We start from the raw sequence: 15294 nt of genomic DNA, 5'->3' as shown, positions 1-15294 counted from the left end.
TCTCAAACAGCATCTCACAACCAGTAGAAATCCTGGCCTTTGCGTGTGGCTCAGACATTGAGTCTGGATTAAGTGTTTTAATTAACACGAGAAGGGACGAAGACGAGTAACTAGCAGTTTAACTAGTAATCTTCGGCAAAGAGAGGCTCGTTAGCCATGGCTAGCTACCCACTTTTGAAATGAAAAACTTTTAATTAAAACCTCTGCTACTTTGCAGCTATACCCAAACATGGGAAAGACTTTGGGATTCAAGCCTGAGAAAAAATCAAGACCTTCTGAACTCCAGGTAACTTATATTTTGTTGTCTTTTTTTAATCACCTGCAACATTAGAATCTCAAACTTCAATGAAACCAAAGATCGGTAAATAGGCTAACAAATAAGGGCACCTAGAAAGGAGGGCCTACGATAGACGAGATTCATTGGCTTTCTGTGAATGCGAGAATCGTTTACAAGAAAGCTGAAATTAGTTATTAGTGCATCAATTATAAAAAAAAAATATCTAAACGAAACGATCAATTCATATGTCTCTCAGAGAGCCCTTCGCTTAATGGACTCAACGCTTCGAGTGGTTTCTCCCTCAAAATCTACGATCTGCGTTTTTTTTTTTAGTGCACGGAGAAAAAGGTTTAGAACTCACTATCCATTGATCTCAGACAGACAACAAATAAAGCATTTAAGTAAGCGATGGAGCTGGGCAGTTTTTTTTTTTGTGAATGTTCTAAAGGCCCTTCAATTTTAATATAAAACTTTATAAGAATATCATATTTCAAAAGAAATATTGTACTCAAAAACTATTTATTTCTGTTATTTACTTACGTTTAAAATGGATATTTGTTTTAATTTGTTGGATTACGATTAAAACATGTTTTACGGAAATAAATAAGTGACCAAAATTTGACAATTTAAATGCATGGCTAAAACGTATTTTAAAAATATAAATCATTATGATACAAATAATACAATCACTGATGCACAGAACGTTACGTTTGTGTTAAAGAGATTGTTCTTTATTGATTTCTCATCAGCTTTTAACATTATACAACTTCGTTTACTCATTGAAAAGATGAAAGCGGTTAAGATTAGTCCATACATACTACTATGTGCTAATGAATTTTTCACCCAGAGATCTCGGAGTGTTAGGGTAAAGAATGTTATATCAAATGAAAGCATAGTTAACACAGGGGCGCCCCAGAGGGTTGTAACCAGTGGCGTAGCTACCAATGTGCGGGTGGTGCGGGCCGCACAGGGCACCAAGTGGAGAGGGGCACCAAAATTCCCCCAGTGTGTATTAATTTCCTATTTCCCTGAGCATTTCAGTAAAAACGACTAAGTGTATGGACACGAGCAAACATAAGCTACTGTATTTTAAACATAAACTAACGATTTATAAACTAGTCATGTCGCTATTTTGTTTCATCTCCTTGACTATTTCTTCCATACAATGTAAGGTCTAGAACAGTTGGAATCTAATTTACTAGATTTATTTGTTGTTGTTACTACACTGATCGATGCTTTGTAATATAAAGAAGAAGAAGAAGATAGGCCAACCTTTTTTACTTCATTGTTTAGTCCATTGGTTTCATCTAGATATTGAGTTTACAAATATATTTCTAAACTCTAGCTCTAAACAATTGTCTTAGTTTATTCATTTCTTTATGATTCTTAATAGTTTAATTTTGGAAATAATTCCATTGCAATGTCAAGTTTTAAAAATAAGCTAACTTTTGTTTTCTACGAGTTTTTTTTTTTAACTAACTAGTTAATTGTAATACTGTAACGTAAACAAAATGATGAACAGTGCTCAAGACTGACTAGTCTGGCTGGCGCCTCAAAACCCTTTTAAGCTCAGACGGAGAAATCGGCATCTCTGGTTCTGTCCGGTCTGTGTAGTCTATAAGGGCCCCATACCCAGATCTATCGGGGTCCTCATTACCGACCCATCGGTATAGCAGAAAATGGCAACTGATGGGTAGGACTTTAGTGTAGCTGATGTCAAGTTTTGGAGTATGGCAGGTGTTAATCGCCTCTTGGTGGCTCCCTCTTGCCCTATAAGAAACATGCTTATTTGTGGGGCCGGCAATCTCCTCCACGGAGGGCAAGTATTAATCCTTCTAATAGGAATTCTATCAGTGGAGAGCCCATATGATTTTGACAAATTTGCCGCAATGTGGAGGAACGATCGCAGTTTTATGCGGTTCCTCTCTCTCTCCACTGTTGCACTAAGATTGTGGTGGGTAGCCTAGAGTCGCCTCTTTTGTAGCGCTCGTAGGCCGTAAGTACCGCCCTCTCCCTCTTTAAATGTAAAGGGGCCAAAGATGGATTCAATGAGTGGTGGAGGTTATCCCCGAAAATAGAAAAACATGAGACCAGCAGAGCTCACATTCAGTCATCGCTTGCTTGGAGGGAACTTGTAGTTTGCCTGAGAGTAGGGAACAGTTTTGACAACAAGGCCCAAGATTTGATTATACAAGAGATGAAAACCTGGAGAGGTAGTAAAATTACTATCAACGTACGATCCACTCTTGAGGGATCATGTGCTTCGAACTAAGCTTTGTTCCAGTCCGAATACATACATGTCTTCACAAATACAAAATGAATTTATTACAATATTGGGGGATCACGCTAAAAAAAAAAAATCATACAGCAAGTAAAACATTAAGCCAAATATTTCTCTATTATTTTTGACAGTACACCTGACATCTTAAAGCTGAATCAAACTTCCCAAATTTTACGGTATGTTGTCATGGATAATGACGGGGTGCAGGTTCGTGAGTCTTTTATCGACTTCATCGACACAAAGGACGTGCATGATGCTGGAATCGCTGAGATGATTCTAGAGAAACTGCGTTCGGATGGCTTAGACATAATGGACTGCTGGGCCAAGGCTATGATGATGCTGCGGTCATGAAAGATCAAAACTACGGTGTCCAAAAACGTATTCTAGAAGTCACTATTCATTGCCTGCTCAAACTCTGGAGACATTAACTAACAGAGATGAAAATTCATCGACTATATCTGAAGCAGGTGGATTATTGGTTGCTGTTCAGTCTTTTAATATGTCACCTATCTTGGATTTTGGGCTCCTGCATTAACTGAAATTAATGATGCGCAATTCTACCTTCCAAAACAAGGATTGTCTATTCGAGGCTGCTCACTCAAACTAAAAACATTAGAGACATTTTTAAGTAGTAATCGAGAGGACGTCGCTGAAGCCAGCATTACCTTTGCCGGAAGCGTGTGCTCAGATCTGAGAATCAGTAAAGAACCTCAAAAACGTATGGGCCATAAGGAAAAGATGCCTGGTGAGAAAAGTGACTACTCTGTACTTACACACAAAGAATAGCTACGAAGGGAAATTTATTCTACCTTGGACAGGATTGTTCAAGAAATAATCACCCGATTAAAGCAACTTCATAATGTAGCAGATAGATATGAATTTTTGTCGCCTTCCCAGCTATTAAATCCTCAGGTTGAAATATCTCGATAGTACTCCTAGCGACATTGATAAAAACGAATTTATGCTGGAGCGAAAGAGGCTTTAACGGTTTGTCACAGTTTCATCCAAAACAAAGACCTGTTGAGCTCTTGAATTTTATAAAAAAAAATATCAGCTAGATGATTCAGTCCCGAATATCGTCATCGTGATTCGCATATTTTTGACTATTGCGGTAAACGTCGCTACATGCGAGAGAAGTTTTTCCAAACTTAAACTGATCAACAATTATTTGCAATCAACGATGACAAATTTACGAGTCACTAATTTGGTCATTTTGTCCATTGAACAAGAGCTGGTGGAAAAAAATAGATTTCGATAAAATTATTGATACTTTTGCCAGCAAGAAAGCGCGTAAAATTCATTTGTAGTATGTTTATGTAAAAGTGATTTTTTTTGAATTAACAATATTTGATTAATGAATACATATTATTTTGAACAGGTTTTGCAATGTTATTAATTAGTTATTTTTTTTTGGGGGGGGGGGGGGCATCTAGATGAGGTACCGCACCAGGCATCATACACTCTAGCTACGCCACTGGTTGTGACATCGCCATTATGGTTCGTTTTGTACACCAATGATTTTAAATCCGATAGTCCTTTTTGCTCCTTCACAAAATTCGCTGATGATGCGGCTCTTCTTGTCCTGCTCTCAGAGAGCTCAGACAAAAATGAGTATTTTAAAGAAACACAGTGAAAAATACTGTAAAGATATTTTTTTTATTATTAAATGTAAAAAAAAAACAAAGAAATGATAATCGATATTCGTAGGGAAAAGAAGATAAATGATATTGTTTCTGTAGCTGGAGAGACTATTGAAATTGTGCAAACCTTTAAATACCTTGGTACTATCCTAGACAAAAAACTAAATTTTACTGCAAATACTGATTTTATCAGCAAAAAAGGGCAGCAAAGATTACGACTACTAAGAAAACTGTCCTCGTTTAATGTTAGCGAAAAGGCCTTGGCTATGTTTTATCACGCTCACATATGCAATATTTTAAGTTTCAATATCACTGCCTGGTATGGCATTCTGAGCATTAAATATAAAAATAAACTTTATTGAATCCAAAATGCAGCTTTTAAAATCATTGGCAAAAAACAAACCCCATTTGGGCAGTTGTTTGAGACAAACATCTATAAAAAAAAAAAAAAAGCTAAAAAGATCCTCGAAATAAAGAATCACCCTTTGTGTCAGGATTTTGTGATTTTACCATCACAAAAGAGATACAAGACACAGATAGCAAAGACAAACAGACACAAACACTCTTTTGTTTCCCTTGCAATCAAATCATTAAATAAGAATAATCTGGTATAAACTTTGTCACATGTAAATTATGAATGAGTCTGGTGTGAATGTACACTATGGTTTCTTATAGTTAATTTTTTTTTTGTTTGGTGTAATGCACAAATTGTAAGACAAATTTCCACACGGACAATAAAGATTAATAAATATTATTATTATTATAATTATTATTAAATGTGTAATAAGATTTCACTATAGTACTATAGTACTTATAAAAAAGCAGTTCTGTAATCATCTTCTTGCTTAAGGGATCTTTTTTGACCCGACAAAAGTTTTCGCCTCACTATTTAAAAAAAAATAAGTGTTGATAACTTTTAACCTGAGAATTTTCAGACTTTAGCTACCAATATATAATATTCATAAACATATGGAGTATTAAAGCAACAGCAGTCAATATAATTAATTTTGGCTTTCTAAGGTTTGAAAATTATTTGTAATAACTAAAATTTAACAGCAATCTATTGGTTTCAAAGCTATGTCTTTTAAATATATATATATACACACACACACATATATATATATATATATATATATATATATATATATATATATATATATATATATATATATATATATATATATATATATATGTGTGTTTATAATAATAATAATAATAGAAGAAAGAGAAATTTACACATGTGTTACATCGAATACAAAAAAGCATTCGATTCAGTTCCGCACGATTGGCTGTTTTCTGGAAATTCATAGAATCAACCCAATAATAAAACAACTACTGAAAGTCTGTATGGATAATTGGAAGATAATTCTACACCTTAATCGTGATAGACTAGGTTCTGTACACATAAGAAGGGGTATATACCAGGGTGACTCTCTATCTCCGCTGTGGTTCTGCCTAGCTATTAAGCCACTATCTAAATTACTTCATGGCACTACAAACGGTTTTAGGGTTGATACTAAATGTACAAAGTCTGTGTTTCACCTGTTATACATGGATGATTTAAAGCTATATGCAGAGAACGAGCAAAAGCTACACACCTTAATTAAAACAGTAAAACGCTCAATGACGATATCTGCATGTCTTTTGGCTTGGATAAGTGTGGTATCATAAGCATAAAAAAAGGGCAAGGCAGCCAACACCAACATTGCATTTGAAGGCATCGAAGAACTGAACTCTGCCTCCCTTTATAAATATCTTGGAATAAACCAGAATGCCACGATAAACCATAAAAAATTAAAAGATGACTTTCTTGGCAAATACAAGCAGAGAGTTAATAAAATTCTCAACACAAAACTGTCTAGCAGTAACCTCAACACGGCAATAAATAGCTGGGCCGTCCCAGTGCTCCTCTACACGTTTAGCGTCATCAAATGGACAGATACCGACATTCATGACATTGACAGACTCACGAGGAAATTATTAACCAAATTCCGATGTTTACACCCCAAGTCCTCCACCATAAGGCTATAACTGTCCCGGAAGGATGGAGGCCGTGGATTGCAGAACATCTTCAAACTGTGTAAGACGCAAGTTTCCAAAATACGATCAAAACTGCACGCCTCCAGCAATGAACTAGTTTCCTTCCTACGCAAATATGACTATGATGCAACCCCTCTGAACCTAAACAATGTTGATGTTAATGTCGGTTTGGACGACGTAGGGCATGAGATTCGACAATGGGAAGAAAAAACACTCCACGGAAAATTCCCGGCTTTATTACATGGGGACAACATTGACAAGGCTGCTTCCTTAGCATGGCTAAAAGCAGGTCACCTTTACCCTGAAACTGAAGGCTTTGTCTCAGCAATACAGGACAGAGTAATTAGAACAAAAAATTACGAGAAACATATCATAAAACTCAATATTGTTGACAAATGCCGAAAATGTGGAAATGTGGGTGAGTTAATTTAACACATAATGGCGGGATATTCAGCCCTATCGGAATCTGCCTACCTAGGTCGCCACAACCAAGTTGCAAAGCTAATACACCAGCACTTGGCTTTGACACACAATTTGATCGGTAAGGATACTCCTACATATTATAAATACTCACCACAAGAGGTTCTCGAGTCTACGGATCATCTACTGTACTGGGATAGGCCTATTTTGACTGACAAAACGGTAGATTTTAATCGCCCTGATTTGCTGCTCATCGATAAAAAAGAAAAGGCCGCTACCATTATTGACATCGCCGTACCACTATCTCATAATTTTAAAAAAAAAACTGAGCTGGAAAAACAACGAAAATATGGGAACCTTGGCTTGGAGATTAAGCGTTTATGGAAATTATCTAAAATAACAATATACCCCATTGTCATATCAACCGAGGGGATAATAACAACTGACCTCACAGATACCTTCAAGGCCCTTGGCATTCCTAGGAACATTCTCGTTGCCTGTCAGAGGGCGGTACTTCTGCAGACCTGCCACATAATCAGAAAATTCCTCGGTGGAAACTGATAAAGGGACTACGATGAATTTTGTTTCCCTTCGCCAGAGAATGAATACTCGCTCTTTTATAATAATAATAATAGTAGTAATAATAATTATATTTATTAATAATAAGGAAATTTGTTTTACAATTAGTGCATTACACCAAACAAAATATTATAATAATAGAAAACCAAAATATACATTCACACTAGACTCAAAAGTTTATATCACATAGTTTGTATTTAATTATTTGATTGCCAGGGGAAGAAGTGAGTTTCTGAGTTTCTTATCCTTTTCTATTGGTATCTTGTATCTTTTTTTTGTGATGGTTAAATCACTAAATCCTGAGTCAAAGGGGGAGTTTTAGCGCCCCCCAAATGGGGAAAAGACGCTTTAGATTTTTGTGGCCTTTCTGTCTTCTGTCCGTCCGTCCCTTTTAGATCTCAGAAACTAGAAAAGAAAATGAAATCAGACATCATGATATTTTAGATCATTCAAATTTCTTATGCATCGGCTACCTTTTTCTTTTCTGAAAGGGAAAAATCTAATTTTTTAAATCAATTATGCAAGCAGTTATCATAAAAATACACCATTTTTACAGCTATTCACTATTAATAGTAACAAACACTGGAGAATTTTTAGTAAGGGGGATGGATATATACTATTTTTTAACACATTAATGCAAATGGTTTTAGATTTTTGGTCAAAAAATATTTTAGTTTTACAATTGTATTGCTAAATTATACAGTTCTGTCATACTAAATACTGCATTTATAAAAAAATAAATTGTACTTTATTTTGAAAGAGAAAAATTCTTTTTACTTTGCAAAAGAGTTGGACATAATTTAAAACAACAATTAATAAAAAGTTTTTCATATTATCACGTGAACTGCAAAGTGTCCAAATCTCTGTGGAACACAAAAATAAAGGATTTTTTTTATTTTACAAAAATGTACTTTTCTTGATGCTTTAAAATAGGAGATTGACCCTTTACAAAACAATTACATCAATTACATACTCTTTATAAGACATCTAACTTCACATTCACTTTCACCTATCCCTTGGTCTGCTGGACCTTTCAGGCACCACACAGGATCTGTAAATCATCTTTCTCTATTCTTCTCTGTCATTTGCTTTTATAGAATTTCATTCTGATATTCTTTTTGAAAATATTGAAACCTGTCTTTAACCTGCCTGGGTGGTCCACTTCTGATTTAATAACGATATTCTTCTGAAAATATGGAAACCTGCCTTTTTGCCTGCCTGGGTGGACCTTTTCGGGGTCCGATTTCGAGTTTGTGTTTCCACACAAACTGTCTTTGTAACCTTGTTTTTTTTTTCTAGAATTTTTTTAGCTTTTTTTATGAATGCTTGTCTGAAACAGCTGCCCAAATGTTTTTTTTCTTCTTTTGGCCAACGATTTTACCAACAGCATTTAGGATTCTATGAAGTTTATTTTAATTTTAAATGTTCCGATTGCCATACTAGGCAGTGATATTGAAACTTAAAATATTGCAGATGTTAGCGTGATAAACATAGCCGAAAAAAGAAGACATTTTTCTAAGCAATCGTAATCTCTGTGGCCTTTTTTTTTCTGATATTATCAGTATTGGCGGTAAATTTGTATTTAATGTCTAAGATAGTAAAAAAAATATTTATATGTTTGAACTATTTGAATGGTCTCTCCAGCTACAGAAACAATATTAAGTGACACTTTGTTGTGAATTTGAATGTTTTCTTCCTAAATTTTGATATTGGATGTATAAAATATAATTCAATCTCTTTAATATTTCAAAGAATTTATGGTAGATGATTAGTATCAATACATTAACAGAATTGATGCTTTTTTTCTTTAATTCAGTACTTTAAACCGACGTTATGCTAAACAAATGTTTAGATAAGCATTATTGTTTGGATTTTTTTTAGTTTTGCCTAGCATCCTTGGAATACATTGCTAAAGCTAGTTGTACAGATTTAACCTTCAACAATAAAACTTTTTCGTTTGATGAAAACAACATTGCATTGTTAGAAATGAGGACTGCTATAAAGAATGTCAACCCATTGATTGATATGCAACTAGAGGAAAATAAAGATGCTATATCCTTGGCACTGCTTATCAAATACTTTATCAAAAAAATAATGAAAGAAGTACATTTTGAGGTAATGTGTTTATATGTATATATTAAAAGATATACATTTTTAGCATAAACAAGAAAACAATAAAATTAATATTTAAAAGACATCAAATATTGATAAAAGAATGTAAGATGTAAACTTCTTAACAACATATTTTTTGTGTATGTAGGTAGTTGACACAATGGAACAACAAGAACTGTTTAAGGAAATTCAAGAAAGCGTAAATAATATCTTATATTTCCCAGAAAAATTGAAAACAACTTTTATAGAATCACTAACCAGTCGAATTAAAGACAAGTCTAAGCTGCATACAAAATCGGAAAACAGAAATAAATTGATTAATGTGGAGGCATGCGAGTACCAGTGTGCTATCTTTGGTTTTAATGAGAACTTTGCATTTAGACTTTCAAACCTTGGCCCAATGGGTCTTGAGCATGGAAATATATTGTACTTCTTTTCTACATGGTTAGAGTCTTACTGGCAAGAAATGTTATCTGAAACAAATCACAACCCTTATGACCACGAAAGTAATTTCAAAAAACTTGGAATAAATTCAGATGTGTCAGAAATATTAAGTCGAAGCATAAAGATGAATGTGAGAGAAATGCAGACTTCTTTGTATTGGGCAAAGTCTTACTTGAAAACTGTTTGGTTTTCACATCCACTAATTAGCCAATGTAATAATGAATTTTTACCAACTGAAGTTGATAAGTGGATAGAATGCCGTGAGATTATAGAAATAAGACAAATAGAACTGTCCAATAAAACTGCTATAGGACACATAAAACTATTTAGAGCGTCTAAGCAAAGTAAACTAACAGATTTGGCAGTAAAAAGGGAATATTGTATTGAAAATAAAAATGTGTACTACCATGGTACAGAGCAGTATTGTTTATATGGGGAACGTGGGAAAGATGGCATCCTAAGCAAAGGAATAGATCTGAGGAAAGGGAACGGAAAACAAGACTTTTCACACAGATGTGGTTTTTATTTATCAGATACACTAGATGCAGCCCGTGAATGGGGAGGAAACAAAAGTCCGAATGACCATTGTGTCATTGTTTTTGCAATACCAGAAGAACTTTTGAACGCAGAAGGACAGGGAGGACTTGATGTTACAAGTGATGACGAAAAATGGGGTAGGGTTGTCGACTATTTTAGAAATGGAGAGTCCAATACAGAGTCAAATTTCAATGACAGTGAATTAAACGAAATAAACAATGCAAAGTTTATTAAAGGTAATATCTCTAAAAGAGATAAGAGTGCCTATACTATTAACAACATAGTTGTTAGACAAATTTGTTTAAAAGAAAAGGAATATGCTAAAAGAATCGAGAGCTGCATACGTGCGATAATATTTTATCATACAGAAAACTAGACAATATGAAATTTGAAACAAAACAAAGCAGTCCCATATTTTAAAAGTGAAATAGATTGGCTAGGATAGATTGAGAAATTTAATAAATAAATAAACCTTCATATGAGAAAGCTGCAAAATTTGTTAAAACATTTCCCCTAAATTTTGAATAAATTTCTGTTGTGTTCAACAAGTTTCAAACGTTTAACAGCAAATTTAGATTATAAAAAGTAGTATTATATAATTATGTCTGTGTCAGTTTCTTGATATTTTTGTAAATGGCTGACTAATACGTCTTTAATTTTTTTAAAAGAAGAATTTGGATTGGTTTATTTGGCCTAATTGTGTTACCTATATTTTTTTTCAATCTATAAAAAAATTTTGTTTATTTATTTTGTTTCTGTGATAAGACATAAATGAATTACTATGAGAAAATGATTGTAATTTTGTAAAATCAAAATATTGATTTTTGTTTAAGATTTATATTATTTTAATGTAAAATAGTCTGTTTTTTTATCTAAATATGTTAAAAGTTATTGCAAAAAAAAATAAAAATAATAAATCATGTCAGAGTACATTCTTTGACTATAGCTTTCAATGTGAGCTACTTTTTCTAAGAGCATGTTTTTACAATTTATAAGTGTATATATATGTTTTATTTAGCTTTTTTTAGCTTTTTTCTTTTATTTAAGATTTTATTAAACTTCTGTAAATATATTAACTTTTCAAATTAATATTTGTTTGTATTTATCCACTTGATGTAAAAAAATATATTTTTCGATATATTGTTTTTCACATTACTTCACTTTCAATAAATTTAGTAAAATAACTTACATTGTTTCCGATTATAGAAAATAAATCCTCCGTTGGAATAATTTATACCTTTAATTAAAATTACCTTTGCTAAATCATTACAGAATAATTTATAAAAAGGAAAAGTTAATAGATTAGAGAAATGCAATCTAATGTTTAATAACATAATTATATAAAATATAATTTTATATTAATTTGCTTTGAAATATATACAATGTAATATTTTTCAACTTATTGTATGGACATTATCTTCAAAAATACATATCTTTTTAATTCAATGCAAAGAGTCAGGCATACTATATTAAAGATTAACGAAAATAATGATTGTTTTGTTTTGTATTTAAGAAAAGCCATCTATACTTCTATTTCAACATTAATGAACGTCGAGCTAGTATAAAATTATTTTTTTACAAAGCTTATATCAACTTAATATGTTTGCCAATCTGCTTAGTAAAATAAAATTACATTTATTGCTAGCACACTTATTTCTCAGATAACTTTAGAAAAAAAATGTACCTACTAAAACATGAATAAAATAATAATAAAATAATTAGTCAATTAAATATTGGAATTAATAATTTTTAACATCAATAAGGGAGATAACTACTAAAATACTTAGATATAGTTGTAATTACGAGTTTTATAACTGAGAAAATCTTTTTTTTAAATGATTTTTTTTTGCTTGTTATTTTATTTCCTTTGATTAAGTGTCCATTTTATCTAGAAATATATGAACATTAAATAGCAAAGTTGTGATATAAAAATATATAGTACTATATAAGTGTTGATACTTCTATACTTTTATTAAAATTTAAGTTAGTTTTAATGGTGTCGAATATAAATACACTTTTATTTGACACAGCAATTTACATGTATATGACAAAAACGTATATTACCGTCATGTACTTTTTATCCTATAGTAGAATTTACTATTGTCTGTAAACATTTTATATATATGTTTGGTTTATACTTATGCCGGTTACGCTTGTTATACATTTAATAGCACTGACAAAATGATGATTTATAGCATATTTGTTTATTTTACAAATGAAAAATTAATTACTTTTTTTTCATCTTTAATATTACCCATGCGTTTTCTAGCTTCTTTTCTAACATATTAAGTTATTCATTTTTATGAAATATATCGGCTGTGTATGTACATTGCATGTAATTGCGAGTCTTATCTATTTGTTCTCATTGTCGTGGCTAAGTGGTAAATCCCCTGCCCTCAAACCGAGAGATTAGGGTTTAAATGTCAATAAAGACTGGGATTTTTAATTTTGGGATTTTATTGATGCAACTGTTTCCACTTGACTCGAACGGATAACTTCCTATTTAAGAAAAGTAGAGGTGGTTTATCGTTAATCTTACTACATGACACATTGCTTTTTTACCTTGGGTAGAAAATTAATATATAACCTTTACAAAGTCTGTCCATAGATCAAAAGGTCTGAAAGGGGATTCTTTTTTTACTCTATGTAGCTAGGGAAAAGAGCTTAAATTGAATTCCGTCAGTTAAATGTAGCCAATTAAAAAGATAACTATTTGTCCCGCGAAACCAAGTTAGAATCACTTATAAGTCGAACAATGATTTTTTAAAATAATACATTGTGTTTGTTTATTTTACAAATTTCTAATGTCTCTATCTGAGTCGAAACTCCCCTCATGAGGGCGGAGGATGTTGAAAATATATTAATTATAAACATTATTTAAAAATGTATAAGTATATATACATTTTAACGACTATCATAAGAATATCTTCTTACATCGCCTAACGACGCGTCGCATATATCTATTTCAATATTAATAAATTTACTGTTAACAAAATAATTAGTGCACATTTAATTATTTTAATAGTACTAATAACATAATCTTTGACGAAGCTCGACCCTGGCAGTGCCAAAGAATAAATATTACTTCATTTCTAACATAATAATAATATAATACTAATAATCTTTATTATCGTAAGGCAATGTGTTTAACTATTGTGCTTTACACATAACATTACATTTTTAAAAGTAAACCATCAATACGATAGGCAACTAATTTTTCGTCGAACCATATTTTCTATAAATCTGCATTTTTAAATATTTCTATTTAAAAATATCATTTATATAGCTTATAATTCCATTTTTAAATATAGTTAATGTTCTGCACTAGCCATCAGGACACAATCACGAAATTATAGGTCTATTACACATTAATCTGTCTAAACTTTAGTGTACATCACTCAATAGATTTTATTTTTATAAAAAAAAAACAAAAAAAAAAACATGCTTTAGGCTCTGAATTTTTATTTAAAAATAAATAGGTTATAAACGAAACCAAAAAACAATAGTTATCAAATAGAGAAAAAAAAATAAAGATACAAGATACTAAAATATTACGGCTTTAACATCAATTGTAGACAGTGACGAGCTTTACATGTAAAAGATCACCAATAGAAATGATTTACTTAAATATTACAATTTATCTCGAAACATTTTTTTTTTATTTAAAAAATAGAAGTTTTATGTTACTGCTTAAGCAAAGTTTTTACTTTATAACGTTTTGTTTTCATTAAACTTTAAATAAAATTTTCATATATTATAATATAAATATATCTTTAAATTAATAGTTGGAGTTTTTTTTTTATGTTTTCTAAAATAGTGTTTTTTCAAAAAAATTCTGCTATAAACTTTTTAATGTATAACTTTATTATGTTTTTTTTTTCGAACTTATTTACTTTATTTATTGCAATAAAACAATATAACAGTTTTTTAAATACGTAGTGTTTTCTGTTTTAAAATATTTCCTAATTTTCTAGTGAAAAAAAAACAAAACAACTTGTCTGTTGTTTAGAAGTTGTGGTGTATTTCTGATGTGACTTGAGATCACGCTGTTTGTAGTCGCTATTCTTATTATTGTCAACAATAACAACAGAATAAATAAATAAGATGATCTTGACTGTTGTGTTGTGATATTATTACACAAAAGACGGGCACAACTCACTATTGTTGAATCTTGCTACAAGCACTACTTGAAAAAAAAAAGTTGTGTCCGTTAGTCCATGGAACTATACTAAAGAAACAGCAAATTTTAAACTGGGTCTTTACGCATTCAGTCTGCGCATCCTGAGTAATATTGAAAAAAATTAATAAAGAAGGTTTACACGACTTAAGCGAGTCACCAGTTTTGATCTGAAAATTTGTGTTGGCTCTATACACTCACATTTTAAAAAAAATTCCATCCATTTTCAAAGAAGCTGTTATTTTATATATTTAATATTTTAGAATAATAGATCATCACAGCTATTTCTTCTAATCATCCAGACCTTAATTTATGTTTTCAGTGATTCCAGGGCTGGCTATTTATACTAGATGTTGTGAAATTGCATGTGGTATTCGCAGACATACCTACCGTTCCATAACCCTTAAACCTAACCCTAACCACATTTTTCTCCTTTCCACATTGTCTGGATTTCTGTTTCGCGAAGTACGAATTCCGAGAAAACAATATAGAGGTTATTTTCATTTTTTGTAAAAATGCGAAATCAATATACTGAATGCAAAACTCATTTATTGTCAACCATAGACATAATTAATTTAGACTGGCCGATTAAAGAGTTTTATGAAACGAAAATTTGTGACTTGCAATTTTGTGTACTTTATTATACAGCATTTATGAGCAGTATAAAAGTTAAGTATTCATATCTATTTCAGCCATAACCTATATAAGTATTACATATATTGCAAATAAGGAGGCAGTGTAGTTTTGTTTAAACTCTAAGAATGAAGATCATGCAATTTTTCATAAT

The 15294-nt window shown here is 31.7% G+C and overlaps 1 protein-coding gene across 2 annotated transcripts; it reads left to right on the top strand.

Annotated features, from left to right (window-relative positions):
- The first annotated feature begins 221 nt into the window (after nt 1–221).
- Nucleotides 222–14108, top strand: LOC106059703 (uncharacterized). Of its 2 annotated transcripts, none has more exons than XM_056017483.1 (3): nt 222–286; nt 9119–9352; nt 9498–14108. In XM_056017483.1, the coding sequence occupies exons 1-3, from the start codon at nt 230–232 to the stop codon at nt 10704–10706; spliced, it is 1500 nt and encodes a 499-aa protein (XP_055873458.1). In that variant the 5' UTR covers nt 222–229; the 3' UTR covers nt 10707–14108. The 2 variants fall into 2 exon arrangements, with proteins under 2 accessions (XP_055873458.1, XP_055873459.1); XM_056017484.1 differs by having other exon boundaries at nt 268–286; nt 9129–9352.
- Nucleotides 14109–15294: the final 1186 nt, after the last annotated feature.

This window comes from Biomphalaria glabrata, chromosome 18 (assembly GCF_947242115.1).
Source record: "Biomphalaria glabrata chromosome 18, xgBioGlab47.1, whole genome shotgun sequence".
Lineage (NCBI taxonomy): Eukaryota > Metazoa > Mollusca > Gastropoda > Planorbidae > Biomphalaria > Biomphalaria glabrata.
Note: the sequence above shows the minus strand (reverse complement) of the source record. Positions and strands in the feature narration are given on the sequence as shown.

Bases quoted from the DNA above. Each gene is read 5' to 3' on its own strand.
- LOC106059703 (XM_056017483.1), top strand. From the start codon at position 230: ATGGGAAAGACTTTGGGATTCAAGCCTGAGAAAAAATCAAGACCTTCT. The intron at 287-9,118 runs GTAACTTATATT...GATTTTTTTTAG, and splicing joins CAAGACCTTCTGAACTCCAG to TTTTGCCTAGCATCCTTGGA. The intron at 9,353-9,497 runs GTAATGTGTTTA...TTGTGTATGTAG, and splicing joins TGAAAGAAGTACATTTTGAG to GTAGTTGACACAATGGAACA.